General features: G+C 48.9%; 2 protein-coding genes across 3 annotated transcripts; both read right to left on the bottom strand.

The window, feature by feature from the left end:
• Nucleotides 1–373: 373 nt before the first annotated feature.
• Nucleotides 374–6950, bottom strand: MYOZ1 (myozenin 1). Its single transcript, XM_008145376.3, has 6 exons — nucleotides 6877–6950; nucleotides 5636–5727; nucleotides 4596–4774; nucleotides 2219–2462; nucleotides 1679–1844; nucleotides 374–880 (listed from the first exon to the last, which is right to left on the bottom strand). Exons 2-6 carry the CDS (start codon nucleotides 5706–5708, stop codon nucleotides 649–651), a joined length of 894 nt encoding a protein of 297 aa, XP_008143598.1. The 5' UTR covers nucleotides 5709–5727; nucleotides 6877–6950; the 3' UTR covers nucleotides 374–648.
• A 2052-nt stretch (nucleotides 6951–9002) lies between these two features.
• On the bottom strand, nucleotides 9003–18179 carry SYNPO2L (synaptopodin 2 like). Of its 2 annotated transcripts, XM_008145374.3 has the most exons (4): nucleotides 18075–18179; nucleotides 16828–16979; nucleotides 15884–16398; nucleotides 9003–12689 (listed from the first exon to the last, which is right to left on the bottom strand). In XM_008145374.3, exons 1-4 carry the CDS (start codon nucleotides 18177–18179, stop codon nucleotides 10507–10509), a joined length of 2955 nt encoding a protein of 984 aa, XP_008143596.2. In that variant the 3' UTR covers nucleotides 9003–10506. The 2 variants fall into 2 exon arrangements, with proteins under 2 accessions (XP_008143596.2, XP_008143597.2); XM_008145375.3 differs by lacking the exons at nucleotides 15884–16398; nucleotides 16828–16979; nucleotides 18075–18179 and adding an exon at nucleotides 14602–14716.
• Nucleotides 18180–22870: the final 4691 nt, after the last annotated feature.

The following is a 22870-nucleotide window of genomic DNA, read 5'->3' as shown; positions in this document are numbered from 1 at the left end:
AACTTTGTGGCATGTTCTAGTTCTGTAATATTTGGATAATCCTTATCCCAAATCCTAATCAGCAACATAAAGAAATCTAACAGCAGGGTCACCGACACCTATTTCCTAAGTATAGCATAAAGTAGCTTCTTAGCTGTGCCCACATGTAGGCTGGCACATGTGTTTGTGCATGATTATTTGCCTTATGTACTATTGAATAAGTATGTTTTCGTATACATCTATGAATGTGGTTTCATGAGTGTGGGTGTAGGTGTGTAATTAACCAGAGCTCAGATTTGGTCTTGAAATTTGAATAATAAATGTTTAGTATTTGACTTTAATTAGTCTCTGTGCATTGTTTTCATCTGCCCTCAAATATCAGAGGAAAAATTAGTGTGTTTCCTTGAAGTTTATTGACTGTTACTGATGGCAGAGCAAATTCCATAAAAGAGCAGGTTTCCATACAGAGCAAGTGGAAGGAGAGCTCTGAGTTGGTGAAGAAGGATGCTCAGAGTGGGAACTCAGAGTGAAGGATGGAATGGCAGATTTATCCCTTCTTTTTCCCTCCATTCCCGAAAGGAATGAAGGTGGGGGTATCCTGCTCAGCATTCCCTCTCCAAGTTGAAACCAGAGAGGGGAAACTTGATGCAAAGTAGAGGAGGAAACACCTCACAGCTCCTCTGTTTCTCCATCCAAGGGGATGCGAATATCCACATTGTAGTCTACAGGCTCCCCAGAGCTCAGCCAGGGAATAGGGGTTCGATTGAAAGAAGGCCTGTTGGAGAGGCTCTGGTTGTAGAGGACCAAGGGTTCACTCAGCAGGGGCCCCAGGTCAAACTTGGGCATCTGGAAGGTCATGCGTTTGGATGCCTTCTCATATCCACCATAAGGCATTGCTGTCCTGAAAAGGGGATATATTATTTAATTAAAAACCAGAATAAAAGAGACAGAGCTTTATCAGTGAGATGTTACTCTGTTTTGAAGATAGGGAAGTCTGGGAATTTTGGTTGCAGATTGCTTCTGCATGCCTATTGTTCTTCTGCATTAGCATTCCCATCCCCTTTCCTGGTTTTCCTGGTGTCCCAGCATTTTAGAGAAAGTAACCCCAAACATTATAGACCCAAGGGTCTGAGACCACCTTAAATTTCAACATAGAATCCCTACCCTGCCTCCAGTGGATAGTATATGGTCTGGATGAGAGGGATGAACATTTCCTGGGAAATCCAGGCTCCTTAGGACCAAATGAAAAAGCACTTTTCTAACACTTCCCTATCCTGTTTTCACACAGATCTACTATGCACTGTCTAGAGAAGCCCAATTTCAAAAGAACAGTTAAGCTTTACTAAAGTGGGGTATAAAGGACCAGAATCCTACTGCAGGAACAGTAATGGAATCCTAACTTTGAGTAAAGGGAGCCTCAATAGGACTTTAAATGTATAATATAGTATTTATAGTCAAAGCAACCAAGGCCAGAAGTTGGGTAACTTTCCCATGCCCACACAGCTAATAAATGGCCTATGAACTAAAATTCAAATCCTGCCTCCCAGCAATTTTTTGTTATAGTTTGCTGTTTCTCTGAGCTAGGACCTTCAATTAGGTCCTCTTGCCTCCTGAAACATTTGAACCCAAGTCTTCATCCCAACTAAGGACACATTGCCACACACCGAAATGCATCTGGTTCCTTCCCCATCACTCCTACCTGTTGAAGGACTTATATTGGGGGAGTTCAGCTTTGGCCCCATAGGCCAACAGGTCAATGCCAAGTTCCACTTTCTGGTGGGGGTCAACTCCCATGGCTCTCTCCCATGGGGAAATATAGGTCTTGAATACAGTGATATGTTTTCCTTCTCCACCTGCCTGGTCTCCTAGCAGCAATGGAAAAGAAAGTAAGTCAAATAATAGCAGTTAGTAGCCAAGGGAAGTTAGTCTCACACCCCTGTGCAAGGGAAGTTGCTGGAGCCAGAGACCAAAGGTATAACATCCTCCTGGTAATTGTATAAGGTTTGTGGAATAATGGTAACCTGGGGTCAGATCTGTGACTTACACGGAAAAGCCAGAAAGGTGACTGAGAAACAAGGCTTCTGAATGAAATTGACACATCTCTTTATTCTCCTGGACCCAGAGAGTCCATTAAGATATCTCAGGCCTCCCCTGCTCCCTACACCCAATCTAGGTCTCATTCCTAGGGATATGGCTGTTCTAGGGAGCAGACACATTACTCTTGGGGGAGGATACTTGCCTGTTCCTGTATCGCCAACCCCTGCTGTTCCAGCAGCTCCTCCTCCGCCAGTCTGGGCCCCTGGACCACCTGTACCCCCAGATCCAGATCCGGGGCCCTGATGGTGCTGTTGGTCAGAGCCATACTGTCCAGCAGAGCCACTTCCCATGGCCTCGCCTCCACTGCTGCCCTTGCCATAGGAGAAACCCTGACCAGCTGTGCCCAGCTGTCCCCCCACTGTAGGAAGGAACTTCTGGAAGTGATCCTGAAAGAAAAGGACAGAGTGAAGGGAAGGTTAGCAACGGGTATGGAACATACAAAAACACAGGTATGCATAGCAAGGATGATTTGATCAGAGACAATGGCCAACCAGGAGACAGTGAATCCTCTAAGATTCTCCCCTCCAATAGATGAATAGTGGGTAGCTTATCTATGAAGAATGAAACTCTCCTTAAGGGGTAGGGCTCCCTTGGCTCAGTTCCCCTAATAATACCTTAGGATGGCGACAACTCATTCTCCACACCCCTCCTTCCCATCCTTCCCAAAGCAAAGAGGACCAAAACTTCTGCTCAGCTAAAATTTGAGATATAGCTTTGGCATGGAGAACCCAGTCTTCATTTGAAGAACTACAGAGGTCTCTGTCCAGCCCCCTCCTCATCTTGTCTAACAGAACTCTTTTCTCTCTTTTTCTCTTTCTCTCCCTCTCTCCTCTAGGTGCCTGTTGGAACAGGACTTCCTGATAGTGAAACTATAGTGGGGAGGGGGAAGGGTGACCAAAAGAGCAAAACTGGATTCACCCCAAAGCCTAAAAATAACCCACCAACTCCTTCAGGAGGCTGTACTGGCCACCCATTGTGCACATCCCCTTGCTCCACCCACTGTAACCAGACCCAGGCAGGAAGGAGGGCTTTTGGTCTCCTAAAGTTAGATATAACTGGCTCAGCATTTCTACTCTGCTTCTACATAAAGGCCAGTGACAGACACTTCTGCCCCTGGCCCCATGTATGCATCTATTTCCACTCTCCCCTGACTACCCAGGGGAGGTAGAGGGGGTAAAAAGGAAATGGAGCCAATGCCCTCCTTCTCAGCTATAACATCTTGTGCCTGGCCGCTCTCTTCAACCCCTACTTCTGTTTCTTTGAAGAATCCTGACTAGGGAACGTAGGATCTTCAAGGATAGGGTCAGTCCCCACATCTGGGGTCCTTAGATAAAAGAATGGCTCAAGAAGGAGATGGCTATAAAAATTCATTTAACTCTATGGGATTGTCAGGTTTAGAAAATAAGATTATAGGACACGCCCTGGCCGGTTTGTCTCAGTGGACAGAGCATCGGCTTGTGGACTGAAGGGTCCCGGGTTCGATTCCAGTCAAGGGCACATGCCTGGGTGTGGGCTCCATCCCCAGTAGGGGGCCTACATGAGGCAGCTGATCAATGATTCATCATTGATGTTTCTATCTCTCCCTCTCCCTTCCTCTCTGAAATCAATAAAAATATATATTTTTAAAAAGATTATAGGACACTAGTTAAATTTGAATCTCTGACACACAACAAATACTTTTTTAGTATAAATATGCCACAAATATTGGATGGGACATATTTATGTATGAGAGTATCCATTGTACATCTGAAATTCAAATTTAAATGAGTGCTCTATATTTTAAATTTAAATTTAATTTTTAGCCCTAGCCAGTTTGGCTCAGTGGATAGTCAACCTACGGACCTAAGGGTCCCAGGTTCAATTCTGGTCAAGGGCACGTACCTCAGTTGCAGGCTCCTCCCCAGCCCAGGCCCTGGTCAGGGCTCGTGCAGGAGGCAACCAATTAATGTGTATCTCTCACATCAATGTTTCTCTCTGTCTTCCCCTCTCTCTAAAAATCAATGGAAAAATATCCTCGGGTGAGGATTTTAAAAAGTTTTTAATTTTTATGTCCCAAAAAGTTTCTGCGACATATTTATACTAAAAAGTATTTATTTTGTATCTAAAATTTTAGTTTGTGTCTTGGGATTTAAAATTTTATTTTTATGTAAAAATATTGACTGGGACATACTCTACTAAAAAATTATCTGTGTTTATCTCAACTTTAAAACACAGGGCTGGGCTTCCTGTGTTTTCTCTGGCAGCCCTATCTGTAACACTTGCCCATACTGGAAAGGAATTTTCTCCCTGAGGGTGTGGTACTCCCCACCCACCTTCACCAGCTCTAAGATGGAGGCTGAGTTTCGGAGGTGGGCTGTAACTCAGCCTGGAGCTGTTGAGGACGCACTATAGCTGGGGGTTTTAATGGGCTTTTAAGTTTCTGGGAATGGGTGGTTGGTGGTATTTTGGAGATTCGGGGCCTACCAAGAAGCTTTCAGAAGGGGCACTAGGCTTTGAGGGTAGTAAAGTTCCGAACTCACCATTGAGCTGTCAGAGAAGACATCAGGGTGGTTTTCATAGATAAATTTCTCCACCCGCATCTGCCGCAGTTTGAACATCTTAGAGCCCCGGTTAGTGAGCAGTGACAGCTCCTCCAACATCACATCCCTTGGGACACTGATCTTCTTGCCCAGGTTCAGGCCCGAGCTCTCCTGTCCACCTTTTAGGGAGGTGGGGAGGAAGAGGCCAGGGAAAGAGGAAAAGAGGGTTTTCTGGGCTCAGCATGCAGATGTCATCCATCACTAAGTGTGTGTGTCCCAGCAGAGATCGCTAAGGGAAGCAGATGCTGTCTGTGATGTCTGATCAAATTCTATCTAGTTTGTAAGGGATTTTGATTTCCTAGTTTTGAAGGTGGAGCGAATGCATGGGAACGGGATTGCAGAGTGGAGATAGTGGAAATACTAGAGTAGAGAGAATGAATGGAGTCAAGGGGACATGGACATGGGGGTACAGGGCAAATGAAGTACATCATAGAGGGAAGCCACTGGGGAAGCTGTAGCCTGTAGTAAAGCCCAAAGGCCAACACGGTGTGGAGTTGGACACCTCTTAGTATACTCCTGCCTTAACTCCTTTTCCTGCTCTTCCCCTCAGTGAACTCTGGCTGCAAACAGCCTGTGCCGTTTTCCATTTTAAATACGTACACAGGCTCCCTAGCTTTGAGGAAAGAAGTAAGGAGATTAACCATTTACTGAAACCTAACTCTGTGCCACTCTCCATTGCATATGTTTTCTTCCTTAAACATACCTACCTCACTGACCTGTGGGTCCCGTTGTCCTGGACCTACGCTGGGTAGTATGGCATGGGTGTTATTGTCTCAGATTACAAGTGTGGAAGGGTGAGTAGTTAGTGTTGAATACGTTCTCCTAACCCACTACCACCATCCCGCACCCCACCCTACTCCTGAATTTCTCTTGTCTCTTCACCCTAAGACATATGTAACCTTATGGTATTTCTGGGACTTTCTGGCCAGCGATACTCTTAATAAGAAGCCCTATCCTAGGCAGGTGCAAATATGCCATACCTCCAGTGAGTTCCATGATCAGCTTACTGGATTTCCTCTTTTTGTTGGGGGCTGGGGTTCCTGAGAGCGGCATTGTGGAGGTAGGATTCAGCCTGGATAGGGTGGGAAGAGGGAGTTGAAAGATGAACAGGGATTGGGAAGGGTGTGTCTACAGTAAGGGCTTCAGAGAGCAAAATTTCATTAGCTTTTCAACGAAATATATATTCCCTCTAGTGGTGAAAACGCACTACTTTGGGGCTTCTCTTCTCTTGGGAGGCAGGGCAAAAGCTATAGATGTAGCCCTGCCCCTACCTTCTCCGAACCTCTTTGCAGCTGTTTTACAAAGTGCTAGTGCATGCATTAGATTCACAGTGCATGTTGGGAGGCAGGGGCTAAAACAAACAAACAAGTAACACACAGGCAGGGCAATGCACCCAGGTTTCATTAGCATGATTTGAAGTTTTTATTTGAATGGGGATCTCAGATTGGGGCTGTCATACCAAGCTCTGATCTCTCCTCAGTCTTCCCCAACACCCAGGGGGTCAGAAAAATGTTCTGCCAGGGTTGAGATCCAGCCAAAAACATTCTCCATAGGAAGGAGAGGTTGTTGCTCCTCCACTGGGCCAGCTGGAATATGGCCTGGGAGGTCACAGCAGTGCTCCCTGCTCCATTTCAGTTACCCCTGCCCCAGACCCCAAAATTAGAGAGGGGTGGGGCGGGGGTGGGTCAGGGAACATTTGAACCTTGATGCATGTCAACTCAGCAATATCATAGCAGTGGGAATTTGAAGGAGGACAGGAACATAATAATAGTATCTGGCAGTGAAGGGGGACAAGCTGGAAAAGATACAGACTTCAGCTCCTCCTTGATAGAAGTTGGCAACCAGCAAAAATGTTGTCTTCTATGGAGTCCTGTCTCACAACACAACTGCAATTCTACTAACTTAGTGGGGTCTGCTGAGGTCAGAGTCCAGGAACTGCTAAATGGACTCTCCCTGTATCTCTCAGCCTCGAGGTTCTATTTTTCCTCTTAGACCCCCTTCTTATTTCTCCAGTGCATCCCCCAATATCTCTATTCCCCCCCACCCTCCTGGGCCCCTCTCCTTCCAACTCTCTGTGGCTCCCCTGAACTGGACAGCTGGGAACTGAGCATAGATGGGGGAGAGGGAACTACCCCAGGATCAAGGGTCGCTGTTGCATACACAGACACAACAGTCAACAGAATGGGCTCCAGCCCCTCTGGTTATAGAGTTGGAGACTTACCAGTTGCTTGGGCGGTGGTCAGCTCTCCCTGGGGTCCAGCAGCTTTGGAGGACTGAGCTGCTGTGACTGGAGAACCCGAGCTGGGCAGGCGTGGGGGAAGCACTGGCAGTGGGGGAGGGAGGGTGGTTATTAATAGAGATGGTGAGCGTAAGCAGCTCAAATGGCACAAGGGGTACTGAGACCCTGGAACCAAGATCCTGCCCTCCTTGCCCAGAGGCTCAGGAATGAAAAAAAGGCCTTTGGGATTCTCCCACTAAATTGTCTGATCCAGTCTGCCCAGGAACTCCCTTTCACTTAACATCTAGAGTCTGAGAAGCATTCAGGGAGAAAGTGAAAACTGAGAAGGGGAGAGGAGGTAGGCAACAAATGGTAGCTAGGAATTCGGAGTGGGAGAACAAGAACCTGGAGAGCCACTCGGAGCCAATCTACATCACAGCTGGAAGGACATGTGGGTGCATTTTGGGGTGGGAAAGTGTAAGGCACTATGTTTGGGAAAGGGATGTCTGTTCACAATGGAACTACTCTTTGAAAGTTCCTGGATGGGTTGATCTTTCCTCTGGGAGGGCCAGATTTTAGCAGATTAAGGGACCAAATTAACCAAACCCAGTGCTTTCTAGGCTGTAAGGGAAGATGTGGGGAAGACCTGACCAATTTCTGCCTTTTCACCCCTATTTGCTGTTGGGGTGCTCAGTTCAGCCTACTCTGCAGGATAGATGTTGATGTTTCTCTGAGAAGTGTATGAAGGCTTCTGACCTGCCAAGGCCTTGCTCTCTGAGGGTCCTACTTGGACTTTTCTTTAAAGGAACACATATCCCATTTGCATTGTTCCAGAGAAACCTCTGGGCAGGGGCACTAGCTGGAGAGCTCCCTTGTGAGAAGCCTGTTCCCCAGTAGCTCCATGAACATCTGGATCCTCCTCTACCTTCTGCTTAGGTTCTGGAACCACCCTATTGTGGCTGCTTTAAGAAATGGGTTTTGTAGCTCCCAGAATACCCCCCTGTTCCTCTGTGAGCTCTCCACTCTTCCTGACCATGCCCTTTTCCCATCCTAAACTTTTCAGGTTCAGGCTAGGAGCTGAAAGGGCTTTAGCTTTCTGTAGTTGGCCTCTTCCTAGATCAGTTTAGCCTCTAGATCCCTCATCTTTTGTCTTCCTTCTCCATTTCCTCCCAACCCAAAGAAGCAATTAGAAGAAAAAAAACAAATAGCAAATGGTGATTTCATCATCACTACCATCCTCCCCTCAATAACAAACCAAAATTTGATGGCTGCTTATGCTCACCATCTCCTGTCATTAAGTGCCTAAAACTACCAGGTGGGTGAAGATAGAATATTTAGCCTATGCTCTCTGGGCCTTCCTTCCTTTGGAATTCTGAGACTGTACTTAGGAGCATCTGGGTCCTGGACCTGGTTATTGGTGCAAATATGCCCCCTGCTGGTAAAATTGGAGCAATGGCACTTCCTTCTCCAAAGTCCAATTTTAGTTGGCCTCTTGTGCCTTCTCTTCTTCTTCTTCTTCTTTTTTTTTTTTTCTAGGAAGGTTTTATTCATTCTCTTTTTAAATTTTTATTGTTTTTATACATAGTAGTACATATGTCTCTCTTTTTTTTTTCTCCACTGACCTCCCCCTGGCCTCTCCTCCCCCGCCCCCCCCTTACTTGCACTCTCTTCTTTATTAGTCTCAATCCACACTATCTGCCCACCCTCTCTATTGTTCTTCCCTCTCCCTTCCCTCACCCTACAGTCATTGTTTTCCCATGGAAATATGGTTGCTTCCTCTAGGGAGCTAGGAAATGTTGATGGCAAAGGGCTTTTCCAACTTCTCTTAGTTCTGTAAACAGAGGCCTAGCTTGGGAAGTATGGAGCAAGAGATTGAAAGAGGGACAGTCTGTATGGGAAATGTGGGGAGAGGGAACCAAGGGGAGTGGTAGAAGTGACTAAATAGAAATGAGACAGAATTGGTAGAGAAGATCAAGATACCAGGAGTAAAGGGCAAAAGGGTGAAACATAGAAGGGCAGCAATGGAAAAAGAGACCAGGAATCAGGAGGTCAGGATCATTGAATGAATTAAGATCAAGGGGAAATCAGGATTTGGGTATAAACCTAGAAGAGAAGACAGCAACAGAAGGTGTGGGGTATAAGTTTATTCTTGTGCACAAACAAAAGTACTGTGACTCACACCCAATATACAAAAGAAACGATCAATTTCCAGATCAAGCAGCAAACGTGACCCTTGGTAGTCATGGTGAAAGGGGAGTCTACACTCCTTTAGGATCAGAGATCAGGACCTGAAGCTGGAAAGGAACAAGAGCTAGGGTCTGAGGGGTAGGGTAGGACTGAAAAGAGGGTTGGCTCTGGGTGTTTCCTAGCCCTTTCCCAGGTTGTCAGGACAAGCTGCAGAAGACAGAGGGACAGACTCAAAGGAGGTAGCACAGATACCAACTGTTTTTTCAACACTTAGTATATACTCTGACATCCCCCCACCATCATCCACTTCACTCAGAACAAATGCATTCTTCTCCATCACAATTCCCCCCAATCCTCCTCTTGTACACAGTTGGTTTCTTGTTACCTAACTTTACTCTCTGCCAACACTGCATTCTCACTCTCTCACCATGCTCCTCTTTGTGGCTCAATCGATTTCATTAATTTCTGCTCTGCTCCTGGTTCTGCCTCATGTTCCACACCATGGCTCTTTTCTGTCTGTCCTAAGCTTAGAGGAAGTGAAGCCAATGTTGTTCATTCTTAGAGGACATTTTTCTTTTTGTTCACTTCCTGGGTGCTTGTTGCTCAGTATGGGCCTGTCAAGTTGCTAACTGAAATCCTGAGGAATAGAATTTTTAGTTCGATTCCTGCCCTAACTGGTATAATGCAGCCCATACAAACTGCCTTGGCCCTTCAAGTCTCCTCATACTCCATACGTTTCACAAGATGCTGTATACCAATTACAGATGCTAGTCTTTAACTGTAGTGAATCTCTTCCTCCCCTAGATTATCCATGTGGGGTCATCTCACCCTTCTTTCATCAGTGCAAGGGTGAGACCCACATTAGGTCTTCATTTAGATCTGTCCTCTTACTCTTGCCTCAGACAGAAGAGCACATCTGTGCACTTGCACATGCGTACACACATACATACGCACACATACATGCCGAGGTATATGCCAGCCAACTTTGGAAAAGGTGAGCAGTAGAGAGTAACTTAGTGCAAACAAGGATCAATCCAGTTTCATTGCTGCCTGCCTGGTGGTGAGATTCTTGCTGAGTGCTCAGTGGTAGCTTCTCTGTGTGCTTCTCATTGAATGTTATGAAGTTCACAGAGAAAAGAACAAAGTAGAGAAATACAGACCAGTGAGGGGATGTGGGTGGAGAGACCTAGCGATAAAGACAAAGATCCAGGCAAGAAACTACAAAGACAAAGAGAAGCACAAATACCAAAGCAGAAATATTAGGTTGGGAAGCAGAAGGGAGGTTGGGAGCCAGGAGGAAATGGGGATGGGATACCAACTCCAAAACTATCTCTGGCAGGAGGGAATTTAACCTCCAAACGCCTGAGAGAGGGGGTGGATTGGGTAGGAGAAGCAACTTGAGGAACGGGAGAAGCAACTCTCCTTGGTCCTGGGAGCTGTGCCTGCTCAGTGGTGGCCTGCACCAGGCCTCCACACCTGAGCCTGCAATCCCGTTTTGGTGGCGGAAAACCGGGGCCTGGCTACCTGGAAGCCACAGGAGCTGGGTGAGGTCCCAAGACCCCTGGGAGACTCTGGAGGAGGGGCTGGGCTAAGGACAGGGACTGAGGCCAGCTCTGCCCTCCAGATGGGCTCGTCCAATGTAGTGGCTGCTCTGGGGGCAAGCACAGTGGGAGCCAGGGGTTCTGCAGTGGGTTGGGGTGCTGGAGTGGAAAATCGGCGGATCTCCTGGATTCGGGCAGTTTTGGGGGGCCCTGAGGAGGTGGGACCAGGAGTCTGGGGAGCCTCATCAAAACAGAACATGGCAGTTTTCAGTTGGTAGGGCTGGTGCCGCATGAAATCCAGAGCCTTGATGCCCTGCTTGGGGGTTGCCCGCGGCCCCTGGGATTGGGCCTTATTAGGGAGAGTTCGGGCAGCCTGGGGGAAGTAGGGTGAGAGCAGTGGGTTGTAAGCAATAGGAGGTGGGGCACGGATATTGGGTGAGTATTTCCAGGAAGGGGGCAGCGAGGGAGTAGGAGAAGGGCTTCGGGGCCGAGGGCCAAGGCCAGGACTAGGTGTGGCCTCTACCACGTACCTGTCCGCTCGGCTTTGCCGCTTGGCAAATAGCTCCCCACCCCTGCCCTGAAGCCTCGGTGGCTCAGGGATTCCAGCGGAAGGGGCTGCCCCATTCACTAGCCCTTCAGGGAACCCTCGAGATGAGGGCTTAGGAGCCACGGGGGGTGGAGTCTTAGGAGTCATAGGGGGCGGGGTCTTAGGAGCCATCGGGGGCGGGGTTTTGGGTGTCACGTGAGGCAGGGTCTTGTAACTCCTGCCCCCTGGTGGCTGCATGAAGTTGCAGGCTTCAGCCCCCAGGCTCAGAGCATCCTCCTCGGGGCCAGATTCAGCACCCCCGGCCCGGGGCTTCTCATCCAGGTTCTGCACCAGCGACAGCAGCTCGGGGTTGGGCGAGTTCTTCGTCTCCTCGTTTCCCTGCCGGAACATCTGCTTCCGAGTCCCCCGACGCCGGGCCTCCTGGAGGATGCCAGTGCGAGCCGCTGGCACCGAGATGCGCTGCTCCCGAGCGCTGGGGGGCTCGGGGGCGGCGGGGCCGGGGGCGGGCGCCTCTGGGCGCGCAGCGGGTCGCAGAGGCGCCGACAGGAAGATAGAAGCGGTGGAGGTCATGGCAGCTGTGCCAGAGGGAGCGGGGGGCTCTGGGGTCCCGCCTGGCGTAACAGGGCGACTGGGGGCTGGGATATACAGGGAGCTGGTGGCCGTCACGGGGCCCGAAGAGCGAGGGGTGCTGGGGGAACTGGAGGCTGACAGGTGGCTGGGCACCCCGGAGGGGAAGCTGGGCAGAGGGGTGGGCCCCTGAGCAGAGGCCAGGAAAGGTGGTGGAGCAGGGCTGAGGCCTCCCAGGCTTTCACTCGCCCTCTTGGGGGCCACGGGCCGGAAAATAACCGAGGTGGTACCTGGCCGCTGCCCCTGAAAGCCCGGGGTAAAGGGCCTGGCTGACCGGTTAAAGATGCTTGGAGTTGGGGTAGGGGCTCCACCGCCTGGGAGGAAGGGTCTGGGGCCCGCCAAAGGGCCTGCCGACTCGGGGAGCCCGGCCGCCTCGGGCGGAGCACTCTGGGCCCGAGGGGGTGACTGCAGGGCCCGCCCGTTGAGCGCGGCTGCCGGCCCGTCCCCGGCCGCTGGCCCGTCCCCCGCCGGCTCCTGGGCGCTGGAGGCTGCGCGCTGGCGCTGCTGTTCGAAGAGCTGGACCCCTCGCCCCGAGGCCTCACTCAGCTGCCCTCCCGGCCCCGGGCCCGGGCCCTCTGCTGCGCCTGAGCCCGGCCTGGCCAGCTCCATGTCCAGGTAGGGGCTGTCCCAGTCGGACTGGTTGGTGAGGCTGCGGGCGTCGGAGAAGGCCTCCTCGTCCAGCTCGGATTCGCTCGTTGGAGGGACCCCGTCTTCTTCCTCCTCGGCGCCTGGCCCAGCTGCAGACCCGAAGCTCACCAAGGTGTATTTCTTGGCTCTCTGCCGTCTTTTCTTAAACATAAGCACCCCCTTGGAGTGGGGGTTGGGGGCTGCAGTCAGCAGGGATGCAATCGTCCGGCATTTGGTCTTGGCCTCCTTCACGCTCTTCTCCTGGAGGCTCTCTGCCCGTTGCAGTTCTGAGGAGGCCGGGAGGGGGGAAAAGCTCGGTGAGCCTCTTGGAGTCCTATTTCCCAAGGCTTTCACCCCCTCCCCGGCCAGCCCCCTCGGCCCCCCCACCTCCTGCCTTTTCAAGGTCCTCTGACTTGGGGGCAGATTGGAGGGTGAAAGGTGAAACCAAGGACAGTTAAAAGGAAGGCCGAGTCCAGTTGGCTGTCCAGACACCACTCTGACCACAGCTCTCCTCTCCTCTCCTCCCTCCATTCTGCTCCTATCTTCCCAGAGATGTGCTGTTACCCACCCCACTCACATGCCTCCCCTGCCTCCCTCCATTTCTGGCTGACAACGCAGGGGTGGGTTGGGGTGGGGGGTAGGGGAGGTCACTTCCCAGGCAGAAAGATGAGGCAGGTCCCAGGGAGACAAAAGATGAGAAGGGACACCTTTCTCCCACCACAGAGATCACATTACAGAGATCTCAGAAAGTTTGGGACTTACTCACTTACCCCTATGATAAGGACACAAAGGACCCTTAGCAACAAGGATCTTATTCCACCCCCACCATGCAGTCCACATCATATGCATTCATAGGAATAACCCACCACACATCATTTCAACAAGAATATGGGGCTAGTAAAAGCCAGCTGTGGGCACATTTTCTCATGGACTTTTCTCTCTCATTTACATATACCCCAGGTTATATATACCCTAGTTCACACATGTATTTAAACAAAAACACACATAGAGTCACTTGAATATATTCACACACATGCACATTCCAGATGGCCCTTCTTCCCAGAGTTCCCCCTGCAAAGGTCCTTTTCCTAAAAGTTTGAACAAAGTTTTAGAGCAGACTTTGGCCTTGCAACTGCCAGGCACTCTTCTTTGCCTCACATCCCGCTACTCACAGCCAGGAATAGCGTCAGATCCGAGATGCAGGAGAAGCCAGAGTGCTGCTCTCCAAGGCAATCCTCCAAACCTTTAGGATACCTCAAAGTCACTGACTAAATCTGTTCACCTTTCCCCCCAGCTGAGGTTGCGAGTGGAGTAATCTTCCTTAGGGGTCAGCCTTCTAGGTAGAGAGCTCAGGCCGCCACCACCAGGCAGGCACAAAAGGATTAATATACGAAGGGGAGGCAGGGCAGGGCTTCCCATGCCATGTGGGGCCTGGGAGGTGGGGCCAGGAAGTGGGAGAGGCTGCCCTGCTGCTGGGACCCTGCCTTGGGCTTTCTGACCCATGATCCCCAGTTCCTCCTAAAAAAATTATTGAAATTCCATCTCCTTTCTACTCAAGATACCAACTCCCTCCTAATTAGAGCTCTCCTTGTGCCCATCCCAACATTTATACCACAGAACAGAACTGTGAACAAGAGATAGATATTGGAGTCAGAGTTCAGTTTAGGTCTTTGGTTCTGGGGAGAGTTACTTCACTTCATTGAAGTTCAGTTTCCTCATCTGTAAATGGGAATGATAATAGCTACCTCATAGGGTTGCTATGAGGATTAAGTGAGATAATGTAGGTAAATTTAGCATTTAACAGCAGCCATAAGTTCCACTGTGAGTAACCATTACTATTAAAGCTTTCTTGTCACTAGCTACACCTGTATACAGACACTTTCTTATTCACACATATTTTCTCCCATATACAGACCTTAATATGTTGATAGGTTATTCACACTTCTCTCTCATTCACACACCCTCCCCTTGAGTTTTCTACAGCTCATGTGGTCACAAATCCCTTTGACATGTGACCACAGCATTAGTCCATTCTGAGAGAGGGGTCATGAAACTTTCCTTAGAAAAGAAGGAAAAGGAAGGGAAAAAGAGGAATAGATAAGGGAGTAAGACCTTTCCCGAAGACCACCCTTCCTAACTGTTGGTGTATTCCCCTGCCTTCTAGATCCCAGAACTCCCTTGGCCATGGGGAGGTAGTACCTGCATAGAATGGGTCCTGTAGCTCAGGAGCTGGGCCTGGAGCTTTGTTGGAGCTGTCTTGGCTGAAGGGCTCTTGGCTGAGGGGCTCTTGGCCGATGGGCTCAAAGGTCTCCATGCCGAGAAAGGCAGTGTTGGCTGGAGCTGGACCAGCTTGAGCCACCCCCCATGCCTTTTAAAGCCCCTTTGTCTTGTCCCCAGAGCTGGCAGCTGAATGAGCTCACTGTGCTATTTTTGGAGCCTGTCCCCCTCCCTTCTCTGGCCTGCTCCACAAGCCCCGGGTGTGATAGACGTGGGCACCTGCCTACCCTTCCCCCTACTTCACCCCACTGGACAATGAGGTCTGCTTGACTAAAAATAGCCCTGAGCCACTAACTCCAGTCTCACCCAGCATGAGGGGAAGGGAGAGAGTGCTAAAATGAGAATTGGGGATAAGCATGGGATCCTGGGCATGCATCTGGAATTTCTTTGTGGTATATGGGACATTCTTAGGGATGCCAGACTCTAAACTGTCACATCTTTAGTTTCTAATCCAGACTTAGAGACACAAAAATTCTATGGATCAGGAATCAGAATGGTGGAGGGGAGGAATGGGAGATGAGAACTAGAGGGATAATCCTGAGATTTCCAAGGTGATAAGAAAGGGCTCTGGGGAGAGGCATGGTAGGCATAAATGGGGAGAAAGTTCGCTCTTAGACCTTGTTCTATAGCTCACATCAAAAATAGCAGAGAGCTTGAGATAAGTGGAACTGTGTTTTGATTTTTTTTTTTCTGCCCAGGCCTACATTCTTGCCTGAGATAAAGAGCTGAAGATCCCTCCCTCTACCACTTCCTAGGGACTCATGACTATCCCGTAGCCTCCCAGTCCCCAGGAATGCTAACTGAATTTACAAAGGTCAAAGGTTGCTCTGATTCTATGCCTGCAGTTAACACTGAAGAGGCCCTGTAGCCATGCCCTGCTTCAAAATCCTTCCCTGTCCTCTATCTAGCACCTAGCAAAATGATAGCAAGGACAACAAGCAAAGCCTTCATTGACTCGTATCTCTTTCCAATTTCCCTACTTCCCCTATTACTGAGTTGGGTTGAACCTCCTGTACCTTTTTGCTGCACTAGTTCAAACAGCAGAAATAATGGGACCATGAGAATAATTATTTCCTCCTCCTACTCCTCACTCTTCTCCACTTGTCCCCAAGACTATATCCAAGGGAAGAATAAGGTATGGTTATGAAGGGGTGGATTTAGGGCTCAGATTAAAAGGCTAGGGGGAAATGGTTCAGGCACTCACTGGCTTGCTTGGCCTTCTGGGTGTAGGTGGTAGTAAGATCTTCTGCCACTGGGTGGGAGACAGGCCCCACCATAGGGATGAGATGAGGGCCAGGCCGGAGGGTACCATGGGGCAACAGCAGGGCCTCGCCTGGGGGTGGCTTAAGGGTTGCCCCATTCTCCGAAGACGGGGAGCTCACACGGCTGTCACCCTGGTTGGAAGGGCCAGAGGTAGCAGGTGCCGGCTCTGCAGGGCTGTCAGACAGGTAGACCTCATCAGGTGGGGCTCCCGGAGGGGTGGGCCTTGTGGGGCCTCGGCGGCGGGGTCGGCGGGGCTTCTCCTGGGTGGCAGGGCCATCAGCATCACTGTCTGTTTCTCCGTAGTAGGCCTCACTATCAGGGGGTGAGAGGAGGCTCCCAGGCTGAAGAGACTGGGGAACTGGAGCACCAGGGGGCTCCGGACTCATCGGAGATAAAGGTGACAGCACCTGAAGCTCACCAGGGGATGGAGATCGCAAAGGCCCTTCCTCCTCTGCCCTGCGAAAGATGAGAGAACTTGAGAAATGGGTCGGATGACTGCCAGCTAGAGATCTGGAGGGGGTGGGAAAAGGAGGTAAGGGGAGAAGGGAGATATAGGTGGAATGGGTTGGGAAGAGTGGAGATCTGAAGACAAACTGGGAGGCAAATGTGCCTGGAGGACTGTGAGTAGAAATGGGCTTTGAGGAGATGTGACAATGAGACAGGCAAGGGGTTGAAGGAGGCCCACACACTCAGCCACTTGACACTCCATCCCTAATTTACAGATCTATTCAAGCCCTTTGGGAGGCCTGCACTAACACCTACATTCCAGCACTGATACATGAGCAGAAATAGGTACTTGTTAGTTGCTGAAGCCAGGCCAGTGAGACACAGAGCTGAGTCAGGGAGTAGGGGGACGGGATGGATTGCCTTAGGAGGAGTCCATACCTCTGCACAGTGAGGACAAGTTGAGTCCCTGAGGCATCGATGAGGCTCATGGCACTGGCATGGGAGAGGCTGGTGCAGGAGACCCCATTGATGGCCAAAAGCTGGTCCCTCTCTCGGAGTCCTGCTCTGCCAGCCTGGCTCCGTCTTCGGATCTGAGAAGGTGTTGGAGGAGAGACTGTAGGTGAGGGAGGGCTCCAAGGGGGAATAGAATGGAAGGAGTTAGGATGGGAAGGACCCATGTGTGGGAGGGATTTTACTTTGCAATGTAAGAAAGGGTGGAGAGGGGCATGCGACTGCAGTTAAGGGGGCCTTCCTAGAGGGAAGAAGGTACAGAGTGGAGGGAGCAATACATTATGAGGGGAAGTAGGATAATCACTGAATGAGAGGATTTGGGCAGGACAGGTGCTAGAAATGGCTTTCCAAGATTTTCCTCTAAGGGCAATGTCTATACTAGCTAATAGTTCACTCCTAGGCCTTGGAATCCCAGGCACTATTATCTACATAGTCTACTAGTAATGTTTTAGAACATTATTCCAGATTGGAGGGAGTCCTGCAGATTCTGGGAGACTGTGACTGTGTGTGTATATGTGTGCCTTGGTGGCTATCACTTACTGAGTGCTTACTAAATGTTAGGCATGGTGCTAAGCACTCTACATATATTATTGCATTTAATCCTTAGAGTGGTTCTATGAAGTAGGAAGTCTTATTACCCACATTTTACAGTTGAAAAAATTAAGCCTGTATGGTGAAACCAATAGGGTAACAACTTCAACTGACAGGCTAGCACCAAAAAAAGAGTCTTGCCTAGTGAGGAAGGATCTGGCGTAGGAAAAGAGGAGCACTGGAGGCATGGGCAGGGCAGGGCAGGGCTAGGCTGGGCTGGCATGACAGCCTCAGCTCATCACATATCAGTTTAGTTAGAGAGAAATTAGAACCTTCCCTACATTCCTGGAGTTTGGGTAGAGGCACAGACCCAGGAGACTGGGTGGCCAGCCCTGGGCCTCTGCTGCTATGGTGCTGCAGGGAACTGAGACAGTCTTTTTTTCTTTGCTACCAGAAACCAGGAATTCCCTTTTCTGATAGCCCCCACCCCCACAAGACGCTACTTCCCACAGCAAACTTTAGCATGCTTCCCTGCCCATCTACCCACCCCACTCCTCTTCTTCATAGCCTCCCACTTCTCCGCCACATGACTCTCCCCAGGTTCCCCCTTTCCCTGAAACCTCAATATAGGGGCTCTCCCTTACCTTGGATACCTGTAAGGGCTTCCTCTGCTCGGCCCCCCCCTGAAGTCGGAAGCCCCAGGGGGCTCCCCCTGACAGTGTGACCAGCACCTCCTTCTCAGCACCCATCGCTCAGGTTGGCCTATGGCCCTCGGAGTGTGGACAGTGTCCCAGGGAGAGAAGTCGGGGTGCTGGTACCCCGTCCGGCCTGTCTGTCTGGCTGTCCTGCGCCTGCTGCCACAGGCCTTCCCCCCCACACCACACACCGCAGGCAGGCAACTTGGCCCTGGGATCAGTCCAGTCCAGCACACGTGTCCTGTCAATCGGAGTTGTGCTCAAAATAGTTGCCGGCTGCACTCCTCTCCCTCCCCCAGCTCTATTACTCCCAGAACTAATTATAGTAAACATTTCTGCTCTCCCCTGTCCCCCATTCTCCTGCAGGGGCCTTTTACTCAACACTCAGACTGCTAGTTCTCCGGGCTCTGTAACTCACATACACCCTTTCAGGGACTGTGGTTTCCCCCGATAGGATCATGGACTAATTCCAAGTGCTTTCCTCCAAAGCTCATTTCAAAGTGGCAGCAGCAGAGGCTTCGATTCCAGAGCAAGGAATGGCTGGGTTTGTCCCACAAGTTCTCAAGCTTCCTAGAAAAGAGTGCCCCTTCCTGTATGAATCTACCTATTAATCAAAATTGAGATCTATATCTCCTGCAGTGCTGGGTGCAATTTAGAGGAATTCGGATCAGCCTTGCTCCAGTGAACTGTTGCCTGTTCCATAAAGCCTTTCATGCCCATCTCCTGATGCCCTCCCTATACTATAGGCCTTTCTTCCTCTGGGCAACAGATGTATCAATATATTTCTACTGTTGTGTTTTTCAGCCACTATTATAGTTTGTCTATCTGCCTGTCTCCCTCTTAGACTATGAGAAACTTGTGTGCAACAGCCAATTAACAACCTACAGAACAATGACAGATATAAATAGTGCTCAATAAATCTTTGCTAGCCCAGCCAGTGTGGCTCAGTGGTTGAGCATCAACCTAAGAACCAGGAAGTCAGGGTTCAATTCCCAGTCAGGGCACATGCCTGGATTATGGGCTTGATCCCATGTGGGGCATGTAGGAGGCAGCCGATCAACAATTCTCTCTCATCATTGATATTTCTATCTCTCTCTCCCTCTCTGAAATCAATAAAAATATATTTAAAAATAAATGTTTCTAGCCCTGGCCAGTTTGGCTCAGTGGATAGAGCACCAGCCTGTGGACTGAAAGGTCCCAGGTTTGATTTCCGTCAAGGGCATATGCCCAGGTTGTGGGCTTGATTCCCAGTGGGGGACTTGCAAGAGGCAGCTGATCCCTGATTCTCTCTCATCATGGATATTTCTATCTCTCTCTCCCTCTTCCTTCCTCTCTAAAATCAATAAAAAAAATATTTAAAATAAATAAATAAATAAATGTTTCTAAATTAAATTACCTCTTAAAAGGTGAATACAAGTAGGTGTGCATAAATATGCCAACCTATGTATATATATAAAAGCCTAAGCAGCCTAAGTGACTGAACAACCGGTTGACGGGTCACTATGATGCACACTGACCACCAGGGGGCAGATGTTCAATGCAGGAACTGCTCCCTGGTGGTCAGTGCACTCCCACAGCCAACCTCCCATGGCCCCTCCCCGCAGCTGGCCAACCTCTGGCCGCTCCGATTGGCCCTGATTGTCAGCCAGGCTGAGGGACCCCACCCACACATGAATTCCTGCACCTGGCCTCTAGTGTTAATAATAAAATCCCTACTTATTTTTAGGTTTCCATTACATGAATGTGTCCTATGTTGAGAGCTCTGTTATAGCCTTAGCTGGTTTGGCTCAGTGGATGGAGTGTTGGCCTGCGGACTGAAGGGTCCCAGGTTCGATTCCGGTCAAGGGCATGTACCTTGGTTGCGGGCACATCCCCAGTGGAGGGTGTACAGGAGGCAGCTGATTGATGTTTCTCTCTCATTGATGTTTCTAACTCTCTATCCCTCTCTCTTCCTCTCTGTAAAAAATCAATAAAATATATTTTTTTAAAAAGAGATCTCTGGTATAAAACATAACATTATGGTGCTGTAATTATCAAAAGCTAAAGCATTTCCTGGAATAGCTGTTCTGCTAGTGTGCCAAATGCTGTTTGCCTTGGTGTAAAAATCAGTGGTCGGCAAACTGCGGCTCGCGAGCCACATGCAGCTCGTGAGCTGCGGTTTGCCACTCTGTTGACTAATGAGTTTGCCGACCACTGGTGTATGTAGTCATAGCAAACACCTGGGATACAGAATCAGATCTGGATTTGGATTCTTTTTTTTTTTTTTTAATATATTTTATTGATTTTTTTACAGAGAGGAAGAGAGATGGACAGAGAGCTAGAAACATCGATGAGAGAGAAACATCGATCAGCCGCCCCCTGCACACCCCCCACCGGGGATGTGCCCGCAACCAAGGCACATGCCCCCGACCGGAATCGAACCCGGGACCCCTCAGTCCGCAGGCCCACGCTCTATCCACTGAGCCAAACCGGCTTTGGCTGGATTTGGATTCTTGTTCCATCATTTATTAGATGAGTGACCTTGGACAGTTACTTGACCTCATCAGTAGAAAAGAGTATCTAAATATCCATTCATTCACTATTTAAACATTTATTAAGTGTTAGCTACATGTAAGTCATTGTGCCATACATTGTGGCTTTCATTCAACCCTCAGTGTGCATTGGAATCACCTGGAAAACTCTTAAAGCTATTAGTTCCTTAAAATAAGATAGCATAAATAGTTGAATTAGATGATTGTGTAAGAAAATAATTTATCAATATAATATATATATGATATATAAGAATATTATTTAACCGAGACTAGTCCTAGACTAATGGGTCTCAATCTTCAGTGTGTGAAAGGAATCGTCAGGAGGGCCTGTGAAACCATAGCTTGCTGAGCCCACCTCCAGAATTTCTGATTCAATGTATTTGGAGTGGGTCTGAGATTTGTATTTCTCTCTCTTTTTTTAAAATATATTTTATTGACTTTTTACAGAGAGGAAGGGAGAGGGATAGAGAATTAGAAACATCGATGAGAGAGAAACATCAATCAGCTGCTTCCTGTACACCCCTACTGGGGATGTGCCTGCAACCAAAATACATGCCCTTGACTGGAATCGAACCTGGGACCCTTCAGTCTGCAGGCTGATGCTCTATCCACTGAGCCAAACTGGTCAGGGCTGAGATTTGTATTTCTAACAGGTTCTCAGGTGACACTTATATTGTTGATTCCAGGATCACACTTTGAGAACCCCTGATCTGGACTGTAAACTCCTGAGGACAAGAACAATCTGCCCATTTACTAAATAAAGCATGCTAATGACCATTAGGCTTCCAGCACAGATTACAGTGTAATTTTTTTCAATGTATGAACCACTCTGTGCCTCAGAATAACTAATATTTACCATCAACAATATGAGAGAAGAACTTTTATGCACTACTGTGTTCCCAGAACCAAGAACATGGCTTGGCACACAGCAGTGCTCAAAGATAATTATTAAATGAATAAATATTATTGAAATGATTAAATGAGGTCATGTATATATATATTTTTAAAATATATTTTATTGATTTTTTACAGAGAGGAAGGGAGAGGGATAGAGAGTTAGAAACATCGATGAGAGAGAAACCTTGATTAGCTGCCTCCTGCACACTCCCTACTGGGTATGTGCCCGCAACCAAGGTACATGCCCTTGACTGGAATCGAACCTGGGACCCTTGAGTCCTAAGGCCGATGCTCTATTCACTGAGCCAAACCGGTTAGGGCATATTTTTAAAAACGGTACAAATATTAGCTACAATTAGTGTTACTCTTTAGAGGCAACAATTACTCTAGAAACTGTAGCTCTTCCACACGCTGGGGCATTCTGAGAGCAGAGATCATCGCCCTTTCACATAGCTCTGCATCTAAACCAAGGAGCTGAATAAAAGTGGTTAATTTTCACTGGTGCTTACTATGGTGCCAGGCAATCTACGTGACTATGTCAGGGACCAAGAGTCGGTCAAAGGATTAACTCTGACCTTCAGTAAGTTACTGTAACTAGGCCCACCTCCTCTTGCCTGAGGACAAAGCATTTCTTCTGTAGCCGCCCTTCAACTGCCACACCCTTTATCTATAGTTACGACTTTAGCCGATTATCTAGGTCAGCCCCCACCCCTCCTAGGCATCCACCCTTCTAGAAATCACATATAAGGAACGCTGTAAAAATAAAGTTTTGAGGCTTGATCAGAATCCCCTTTGTCTTGCCTCCATTCTTTGCGTCCCTTGTCTGTCTCTCATTCTCTTAGGTGCGCCGCCTCGGTACCCCCGTTAGAAGACCCCGCAGGTCGGGGAAATGACTATAAGAAGGGTACAAGCTCTTACAAGGGCATTTAATATTCTCTCCACTTTCCAGATGAACGAAACTGAGGCAGAGATTAAGTTGCCCAAGATAGCGAATTGCAGAGCCAGAACTCGAACACGTTAAGTCCAGCAAAGGTCATGGGTGAGAACAACATGGAACACGGAAATCAATGGGGTCAAAGGTCAGCAGGAAGTGGCTACGGGACTCTAGGTCAGAGATCACTAACAAGTCATAGGCGATTGAGGGTTGTTACTGAAGATAGTTTGACCTAATCCCCCCAATCGCTTCTCAGCTGGTGAGACCATAAAGCGACCGGGACATCTGGGTGGGTAAAAAAAAAAAAAAAAAAAAAAAAAAAAAAGCGCAAATGTATAAGAATCGGCGGAGCCTCCCAAGAGGCGGCTCTAATGGGAAAAGAA

Source organism: Eptesicus fuscus, chromosome 17, assembly GCF_027574615.1.
Source record: "Eptesicus fuscus isolate TK198812 chromosome 17, DD_ASM_mEF_20220401, whole genome shotgun sequence".
Taxonomy (NCBI): domain Eukaryota; kingdom Metazoa; phylum Chordata; class Mammalia; order Chiroptera; family Vespertilionidae; genus Eptesicus; species Eptesicus fuscus.
This window is presented reverse-complemented; position numbering and strand designations above follow the sequence as displayed.

Bases quoted from the DNA above. Each gene is read 5' to 3' on its own strand.
- MYOZ1 (XM_008145376.3), bottom strand. From the start codon at position 5,708: ATGCCGCTCTCAGGAACCCCAGCCCCCAACAAAAAGAGGAAATCCAGT. The intron at 4,775-5,635 runs GTATGGCATATT...CCTCCCTAAAAG, and splicing joins GATCATGGAACTCACTGGAG to GTGGACAGGAGAGCTCGGGC. The intron at 1,845-2,218 runs GCAAGTATCCTC...CATTGCTGCTAG, and splicing joins GGTTGGCGATACAGGAACAG to GAGACCAGGCAGGTGGAGAA.
- SYNPO2L (XM_008145374.3), bottom strand. From the start codon at position 18,179: ATGGGTGCTGAGAAGGAGGTGCTGGTCACACTGTCAGGGGGAGCCCCC. The intron at 16,980-18,074 runs GTAAGGGAGAGC...ACACCTTCTCAG, and splicing joins AGCCCTTACAGGTATCCAAG to ATCCGAAGACGGAGCCAGGC. The intron at 12,690-15,883 runs GTGAGTGCCTGA...CGGCCTCCTCAG, and splicing joins CCAGAAGGCCAAGCAAGCCA to AACTGCAACGGGCAGAGAGC.